This window comes from Brassica napus, chromosome C9 (assembly GCF_020379485.1).
Source record: "Brassica napus cultivar Da-Ae chromosome C9, Da-Ae, whole genome shotgun sequence".
NCBI lineage: Eukaryota > Viridiplantae > Streptophyta > Magnoliopsida > Brassicales > Brassicaceae > Brassica > Brassica napus.
Genome location: NC_063452.1, coordinates 20,573,321 through 20,582,986, shown reverse-complemented (window position 1 = coordinate 20,582,986; position 9,666 = coordinate 20,573,321). Strand labels below are relative to the sequence as shown.

At 39.7% G+C, this 9,666-nt stretch overlaps 1 protein-coding gene across 1 annotated transcript; it reads left to right on the top strand.

The window, feature by feature from the left end:
• Positions 1-7,385: 7,385 nt before the first annotated feature.
• Positions 7,386-9,171, top strand: LOC106416513 (ABC transporter I family member 21). Its single transcript, XM_013857427.3, has 6 exons — positions 7,386-7,644; positions 7,863-8,023; positions 8,109-8,160; positions 8,248-8,384; positions 8,494-8,580; positions 8,742-9,171. The coding sequence occupies exons 1-6, from the start codon at positions 7,491-7,493 to the stop codon at positions 9,000-9,002; spliced, it is 852 nt and encodes a 283-aa protein (XP_013712881.1). The 5' UTR covers positions 7,386-7,490; the 3' UTR covers positions 9,003-9,171.
• Positions 9,172-9,666: the final 495 nt, after the last annotated feature.

Sequence of the window (9,666 nt, the reverse complement as noted above, 5' to 3'; positions counted from 1 at the left end):
TCATAAGTATAAAGGGAAAATGAAACTCGTCCAAGAGAAAAGGAAACCAGCCGGCCGTCTCTCTCTCTCTCTACGCCGACTCTCTCTCTCTCTCTAATGGAAGGGCCGGTTATGGACGGGCCGGTTATGGACATCCACAATATGGTTTATAACACTCCCCCTTGGATGTCATAACCATACATAGATTGTAATACGCTTTGGATGTTGCCTCATTAAAACCTTACCAGGAAAACCCAATGGGACAAAACCATGGTGAAGGAAAAAGAGTACAACACGTATTACTCCTCATGTTCTCTACATCACTGAAGGTCTTTCAGTCTATGCAACCCAACCTGATGCGTGAGCTTCCTGAACGTTGATGTTGGAAGTGACTTGGTGAATAGATCAGCTGAGTTGTCACTTGAACGCACTTGTACCACTTGGACTTCGCCGGCTTTCTGTAACTCGTGCGTGAAGAAGAACTTAGGTAGGATGTGTTTCGTCCTGTCTCCTTTGATATAACCATCCTTAAGCTGAGCTATGCATGTGGAATTGACCTCGTACATTATGGTCGGTGCATCTTTCCCTTCGGACATCCCACAATCAACTCGAATGTGTTGGGTCATGGACCGCAACCAGACACACTCGCGGCTGGCCTCATGAATGGCCAATATCTCCGAATGGTTGGATGATGTGGCCGCGATCGTTTGCTTCATGGAACACCATGATATGGTTGTACCACTGTGTGTAAAGACATAGCCTGTCTGTGATCGAGCATTGTGTGGATTCGAGAGATAACCTGCATCAGCAAAGCCAACTAATCCTTCTTTGTGTTGGTTAGTATAAAATAAACCCAAGTCTTTCGTTCCTTGTAGGTAACGAAGAATATGTTTAATCCCGTTCCAGTGCCTTTGGGTCGGACAAGATCTAAACCTAGACAGTAGGTTCACGGCCAAAACATATGTCTGGCCTATGGCACTGAGATATGGCACTTCGGGACCAAGGAATTCTTCATTGTCCTTCTTAGGGCCGAATGGATCTGTGTCCAGACCAAGAGACCTCACGACCATGGGGCTAGACAATGGGTGAGATTCGGCCATGTTAAATCTTTTGAGTACTTTCTTTGTATATGTCATTTGATGCACAAGGATTCCATCTCTAATGTACTCAAGCTGTAATCCAAAACAAAACTTTATTTTTCCTAAATCTTTCATTTCGAATTCTTTCTTAAGATATTCAACTGTTTGGGAGATTTCTCCAGAGGTTCCTAGGATATTCAGATCATTAACATACACTGCTATGATCACAAAGCCTTTGTCAAATTTCTTTATGAATATGCAAGGACTGATCAGATCATTTTTATATCCTTCTTTCACTAGGTACTCACTTAGTCTATTGTACCACATTCGACCTGATTGTTTCAGTCCATAAAGTAATTTGTTCAACTTTATACAATGTTGTTCTCGAGAACTTGATTTTTTTTTCAATTCAATACCCTCTGGTACTTTCATATATATCTCATTATCCAGTGGACCATATAAGTATGCAGTTACTACATCCATTAACCGCAAGTATAATTTCTCTCTTATAGCCAGACTTATTAGGAATCTAAAAGTAGTAGCATCCACCACATGGGAGTATGTCTCCTCATAGTCTATTCCTGGTCTCTGTGAGAATCCTTGTGCAACAAGCCGGGCTTTATATCTCACGACTTCACCATGTTCGTTTCTTTTCCTCACAAACACCCATTTGTATCCAACTGGTTTGATATCATAAGGTGTCCGGATTATTGGACCAAAGACATATCTTTTCTTACAAGAGTTTAACTCCACGTTTATAGCTTCTTTCCATTTAATCAAATCTGATCGTTGAGTGCACTCTAAGATAGATGTGGGTTCATGATCCTCGTTTATATCCATGATTTCAAGTGCTACCTTGTATGCAAATATATCATCAATGTCGACATTTTTTATGTTCCATTGTATCCCAGACAAGACATAATTGATTAAGATCTCATTATTATCAGGACCTTCAGTACCTTGAAGCTTGGCGTCCCAAGCCCCATTGTTTGGCACATTAGGTTCATCGGCCATGTCTAGGGCCTTAGGTTCGGCCGCGGCCATGACTCAGGTTTTAGGTTCGGCCGCGGTCGTGTCTAGGGTTTTATCAACCTCGGATTCATTCTCAGCACCTTTCTTTGTTTTCCGAGGGTTCTTATCTTTGGAACCTATTGGTCTACCACGTTTCAGACGTGTTCTAGACTCTGTAGCAACTTGATTGTGTCCCTCTTGAACATCAATACGAATTGGGGAATTATCAGCTGGTATATATGACTTTGTTACTCTCTTCGGGCCAGCAAAAGAATCTGGCAATTGATTAGCTAGCTTTTGTAAATGTATTATCTTTTGGACTTCTAAATCACATTCTTGAGTCCGAGGATCTTGCCAAGATAAGGATGTTTGATTCCATATAATTTCTTTTAACAGCTTATTGTTCTCTCCCCCTAATGTTGGATGGTCGGATTCATCAAAGTGACAATCCGCATACCTGGCCTTAAATAAATCATCTGTAGTTGGCTCAAGTTACTTAATGATCGTGGGAGAGTCATATCCAACATATATCCTCATCCTCCTTTGAGGTCCCATCTTTGTTCTCTGTGGTGGTGCAATTGGTACATAGACGACACATCCAAATGTCTTAAGATGGGATATGTCTGACTCGTGACCCGTGAGCAATTGTGATGGGGAATATCTATGTTCACTATATGGCCTGATGCGTATCAGTTCGGCTGCATGTAGAACCGCATGTCCCCAAGCTGAGACCAGGAGTTTTGATCTCATAAGTAACGGTCTAGGAATTAGTTGTATGCGTTTGATAAATGATTCGGCCAAGCCGTTCTGTGTATGTACATGTGCCACGGAGTGTTCTACACTTACCCCCATGGACATACAATAATCATTAAGCGTTTGGGACGTGAATTCACCAGCATTATCAAGACGTATAGTCTTTAAAGGAAAGTCTGGAAAGTGAGCTCTTAAACGAATTATCTAAGCAAGTAACCTCGCAAACGCCAAGTTGCGGGTTGATAATAGACATACATGCGACCATCTTGTGCACGCATCAATGAGGACCATAAATCTGAACGTTCCACAAGGTGGGTGTATTGGTCCACAGATGTCTCCTTGTATTCTTTCCATAAAGTTTATTGTTTCCTTAGTTACTTTAACTGGTGATGGCTTAACAATGAGTTTCCCTTGTGAATATGCTACACATGTGAGATTATTAGGGATAACTCTTCTTTCTTTCAATGTGTGCCCATTTGTATTCAATATTAATTTTCGCATCATGTTCGAACCGGGATGGCCAAGTCGGTCGTGCCAAAGAGTGCAATTTTCGGTGAACACTTTGTTTACTGTGGCATTAGCCTCTATCATACTGACCTTGGCATAGTAAAGACCAGTAGAGAGTGCAGGTATAGTCTCTAAGACTTTCTTATGGCCTTGGGCGATTTCAATGATCTGAAGGAATTCTTTGTTTCCTTCGCCCTTAGTCTCAATATGGAAGTCATTCATTCGGATATCTTTAAAACTCAATAGGCTTCTCTTTGAGCTGAGTGAATATAATGCATCAGATATCTCTAGATGCGTACCCTTAGGCAACAAGATGTTGGTCTGGCCGTAGCCTTCTATTAGGCCGGCTATACCTGCAATGGTACTTATATTGGCGTTTTTAAGTGTTAGATTAATGAAGTATCTTTTGTCTCTTAAGATCGTGTGGCTTGACGGCTTGACCCACTGTCCACCACGAATATATCCATGTTATCTTTCATTCTTCAAAACAAGATTTATAGAATGATACTTTAGAGACTTCATATCAAAATCATTTATTCATTAAGTTTTAATAAAAACAAGTTCAAAGAAATAACAAAACATGGAAAGCACAAAACAAAACACAAAAGTTTAGATGGCCAAAATCAACTTGATTCTTTTAGACAATCCGAAGTTTCATAATCCATAAGATCATCTCGTTCATGATTAAAATCATTTTCACCATCTTGATAGATCATATGAGCTTCAGGATTCTTCCCTTTCAGACTCTCTTGATAGAGGTCAACAAGATATTTGGGAGTCCTACACGTCTTAGCCCAATGGTTACCCATTCCACACCTATGGTACACAGATTTGGTCGAGTTTTGTCGTTTAAAAGAGGTACCATGGCCTCGGCCATGACCACGGCCTCCATAGGAGTTTCCTTGGCCACGGCCAAAGGAGTTATAGTGGCCACGACCACGACCAAAAGAGTTTCGGCCACGACCACGTCCTTGCCATCTTCCACGGCCACAACTGCGTTGGCCATTGCTTTGGACGTGGTTAGACTCTTTCTTTGCCTCTGCGGCCGCATGTGCTTCAGGTAATGGGGTTGATCCAGGAGGTCTCAATTCACTGTTTCTCATCAACAATTCATTGTTTTGCTCAGCGAACAATAGACAAGAGATCAGATTAGCATAAGTCGTGAAGCCCTTCTTACGGTACTGTTGTTGTAACAACACATTGCTTGTGTGGAAGGTGGAAAAGGTTTTCTCTAGCATATCCTTATCCGTTATATCCACACCACACAGTTTCAATTTAGAAACTATCTTAAATAGGGCTGAGTTATACTCATCCACGGACTTATAGTCCTGGATTCTGAGATTCCTCCAATCATACATAGTCTTTGGTAATATCACGGTTCTTTGGTGATCATATCTTGCTTTCAATTCTGTCCAAAAGTCTAAAGGATTCTCAATAGTCAAATACTGATCTTTGAGATTCTCAGTTAGATGATGGCGAATAATCAAGATAGCTCTGTATCTATCTTTTTCACTAGCATTATTGTCCTCGGTGATACATTCACCGAGTCTCTTTGATTTCAGGATGATCTTAGCATCAAGTGCCCATTGTAAGTAATTATCTCCCGAGAGATTTAGGGCAGCAAAATCCAAGTTGTTGATTTTCGACATCTGAAATCATATATTTTATTCTTTAGATCTTTAAAATTTATAATGTTCATGCAATTATACTTAGATGATGTAAGCAAGACAATCGGATATGTAATGTTCAAACAAGCCTCACGGCCAAACGAGATATGTTCAAGCTTAGCATTTGGTTTCTATATGTTATATTATGCAATCAGTTTATATGGTAATGATGCAAACAATCCATTTGGTTATACATGTATGGTGCAATCCTAGAAAATGGTTTCTAAGTGTTCATACGAATGGAAACATGTAACCGCAATCAAACAATCAAGCATCAAGGGGTTCATACAATCGGTTTATTCAAAGGTTATATTCTATCTAGGTGATTTAGGGTTTTAACATAAACAGTCTGGTCGTATGAAAACAAACAATACGGTTTCAATTTCAAAACATTCAATCGGTTTTATCAACTAATCTATTTCAATTTCAAGTGTACGATTTCAATCAAACAATCAAGTTCAAGCATGAATTTTAGCAAGCCTAGCATACGGATTCTATGTGATCATATTCAATTTTCATAACATATTCAATCAATCAATCAATTTCAATTTCAATTTCAAGTATTAGTTAGGGTTTACATTAAACATGTCTTAGCATTAGGGTTTTAGATTTCATGCATAGTATGCGATATGCATATATGCGGCTAGGGTTTAAGGTTTTAGGGTTTCAATTCAGATCATTATGTTTCGATTTAATCATTAGGGTTTCGATTCATTACTCATTATGGTTTCGGTTTAATCATTAGTTTCAATTAGGGTTTCAATGATTACCTCAACCTCCGATCGGGTTGAATGGACCACCAACGAGAGAAGGTCGCGAACTGAACGTTAAGATCGAGTCGCGAACGGATTGCTTGCTGTTCGGGTCGCGAGCGAGCTGAAGCTGAGATCGGGTCGAGTTGAACTGGCTGAGATCGTGTCTCGCGAACGGGCTGAGTATCGGGTCGCGAACGAGCTGAGGATCGGGAACGCGAACGAGCTGAAGCTGGGATCGTCGCGAGCTGGAACAAGCTGGATCGTCTGCCGCGAGCTGAGATCGGGTCGCGAACAAGGATCGGGATGAAGATTCACGATCGGGATGGAGGTTTACGCCGGTTAGGGTTTATCGCCGAGAGCTAGGGTTTAGGTCGGGACTTTTAGCTTAGGGTTTTAGAGAATCGTGCTGATAACGTGTTGTGAAACTTAGGGGAATAGTTTCTTATTCTTATTCATAAACATAAGGTGCCCTTTATATATAGGAAAATACAAGAGAGATAAACCGTCATTGAATAATGGAAAGACTACAAATAAGAAAGAGTACAAACCATAAGTATAAAGGGAAAAGGAAACTCGGCCAAGAGAAAAGGAAACCAGCCGGCCGTCTCTCTCTCTCCCTACGCCGACTCTCTCTCTCTCTCTCTCTCTCTCTCTCTCTCTCTAACGGATGAGACGGTTATGGACGGGCCGGTTATGGACATCCACAATATGGTTTATAACATATAATAGTATTTGAATATGATTTTGGTATTTTAATTTTTTGTTTTAAAAATGAATCTATTAAATGGTGACATCTGTGATAAAAACCTGATAATATCACTTTTTAGATAATTTTTTTTGTTACTCTCTTAATTTTTTAATTGTTCTTTAATTTAATTGTTTAGATAATCATTGAGTGAATCAATGGTTGGAGGTGCTCTTAAGCACACGAAAGAAAAAGCAAAATAAAAGATAAATTCGACTCTGGTGCTGATTTCTGAGTCAGAGAGAAGGAGAGAGAGGATCGGTTCTTATGCTTTCAGTTGAATTATGTGACAACCCGTCCCATTCACTAAGACCCTAGGCTCACAGCCCTGCAGAACACCGACTCCAACCCTTCTATAATGAGTCTTCTCTGACTCTATAATTAGGTTGTTGGTGCGTTTTGCGTTACTCGAAGCCAAAACCTCACCCTTTAACAACACTCCCACAAGACGAGTTGTCATCAATTGACATGCATATCAATTGGTGATAACTCGTCATGTGCTAGTGTTGTTAAAGGGTGAGGTTTTGGGTTCGAGTAATGTCAAGTGCATCAATAACTTACATAGGAGAGTTAGTGAGGGTTCACATGTGAGAAATTAGGATCAGTGCCATGAAAAGCTGTAAGCCGGGTTAGGAGTGAGCGGAACGGATTGTAACAAATTCTTTTTTCCATAACAATGAGAACACATCTATCTGTTTTAGGAAGCTGTCGCTTTATTGTTTTTTTTTTAATTGTCGATGAGCAGAATTCACTGACGTGTCAGCGACCTGCTGGTTAAACGTATGACCATTGAGGAAAGACTTGTAAAGTATGTAAATCTAATGGACAGAAAAGCACATGACGTGGCCTAATTCTAATGTCTACGTATATATAAATAGAATGACAGACTTAACGGAGGAGGGAAAATCGTCGGTCACCGAGTAAAATAACGAAACACACTTACACACACAAACTCTCTCTCTTTCTCTCTATCTGACCGTTTGATCCTCAAAAAATGGCGGAGAAAGATGCGATGGCCAGAAGCGACGGTGCGATTAGGGTTAGCGGAATGCAGTTTTCTTACGATGTCCAAGATCCTATCTTCTTCGATTTCAGCCTCCATCTCCCCGCCGGATCTCGCTGCCTCTTGGTTGGTGCTAATGGATCTGGTAAATTAATCCTTTCTAATTAGATCGATTTTGCAATTAAAGATTAGATTCCGTCTCGATAGTGTTTGAATTTCGGCTTGAGACACATCAGGTAGATATTTTGGTTCTGCTGGGATCATTGGGTTTGATTTACCGGTTTAGTTTCGGTTTTTATTGGTTAAGTTTCCTTAATCATGGGATTATATATAAACAGATTCTACATTCTCTGATTTTGTCAGGCAAGACGACTTTATTGAAGATTTTGGCTGGAAAGCATATGGTTGGAGGGAAGAACATTGTGCAAGTCCTGAATCGCTCTGCTTTTCACGACACAGACCTTGTCTGTAGTGGTGACTTGTCTTATCTTGGAGGTTCTTGGAGCAAAATCGCTGGTTCCGCTGTCAGTTAACATCTGATGTTTTGTTAAAACACCGTGTTGTTCTATATGTTTTATTTCTAATTCTGTGATATTTTCTGAATTATAGGGTGAGATTCCTCTCCAGGGAGATTTCTCAGCAGAGCATATGATATTTGGAGGTGGTGTTCTCTGTCCTTGCATGATGCTTTTCTATTCGCTTGAAGACACTAATTAATTGCTTTCTTGTGTTTTTTTTTTCCAAGCAGTTGAAGGGATTGATCCTGTGAGAAGAGAGAAACTGATTGATCTTCTTGATATCAATCTTAAGTGGCGTATGCATAAGGTTTCTGATGGGCAGAGACGCCGAGTGCAGATATGCATGGGTCTTTTACATCCATTCAAGGTAAAATACATCGATTTTGTGATCTCTTGGCGTTAAAGCTACAGAGTTCATTCATCTTTGTCTCTGTTTTCTGTCTATCGGTAAATTGTAATATGATTTCTGATCACAGGTATTATTACTGGACGAGGTCACTGTGGACCTAGACGTTGTTGCTAGGATGGATTTGTTGGAATTCTTTAAAGAAGAATGTGAACAGGTAAGCCAATCTCTTAGGTTATATAAAACGGGAACATAATAAAGATTACTCCTCACGCCAACAGAGTCAGATTTAAGGATTACTCCTGCGTTGAGGGGCCTGAGATTATGGTTAGAAACATCAAATGCTGATTTTGCTTTTTTATTATTATTATTAATCAGAGAGGAGCTACTATTGTATATGCAACTCATATTTTTGACGGACTAGAAACATGGGCTAGTCATTTGGCCTATATCCATGGAGGAGAGCTGAAGCTCTCTGCTAAACTGAAGGAGATCAAGGATTTAGAAACATCCCCAAATTTGCTCTCTGTGGTTGAAAATTGGCTTCGGTCTGAAACCAAAGTGGAGAAGAAGACTAAGAAGAAACCTGTTGCCACGTCTCCATTTATGTCATCTAGACAAATGGCGTATTACCGATGAATCTCAGCATCTTTGAGACATCAGTAAGAATAAGAGCTTTTTCACATTTGCAATTGTTTTTCTTTAATATTTTGTTTGCTTTAGTACTCTCATTCCAAATATAAGTTTAAACTACGATGTCACAAACTTAGGTTTGGATATAGATCAGATAATACACGCATTCGCAATACTACGTATGATTCTAAATGTTTCCCGGCTTATGAGTGTAATTAAAGTTGTGAAAACTTTTGTCAGCTATTAAATTTACAAGTTAAAATAAATCTCTAAGAACTTGAACTGTTCCAATGCTACTAGCTAGATCTAAGAATTTGAGTTGTTCACAGAGCCATCTTTGGTACAAGCACATCAAACATTCGCTTTGGGGCGGGTAGTCTTATATAATTTGAAGGGGCAAACACGTAGAGCTGACCATCATTACTCGTTACTCGCTTGAACCTCGTTATTTGACTCTGACTCGTACCCGACTTGAAAATTCAAGTACTCAGTGTTGTCAAGACAAATAAAAAGTCGACAATTGTCATTACTTGCAAGACCAATTCAAGTATCAAGTATCATTATTGTTTTTATTACTTGACTCGTTGCGCCCCGTTACTTGCTTTATTATTTGCTATTTGTTACATGATCTATTAAATACTTGTTAATATTTGTCTTTTCTTTTACTTAC

What these genes read in the sequence shown, in the direction of transcription:
- LOC106416513 (XM_013857427.3), top strand. Translation starts at nt 7,491, where the DNA reads ATGGCGGAGAAAGATGCGATGGCCAGAAGCGACGGTGCGATTAGGGTT. An exon ending in GTCTTTTACATCCATTCAAG is followed by an intron (nt 8,385 to 8,493) that starts GTAAAATACATC and finishes TTCTGATCACAG; the next exon opens with GTATTATTACTGGACGAGGT. An exon ending in TTAAAGAAGAATGTGAACAG is followed by an intron (nt 8,581 to 8,741) that starts GTAAGCCAATCT and finishes ATTATTAATCAG; the next exon opens with AGAGGAGCTACTATTGTATA.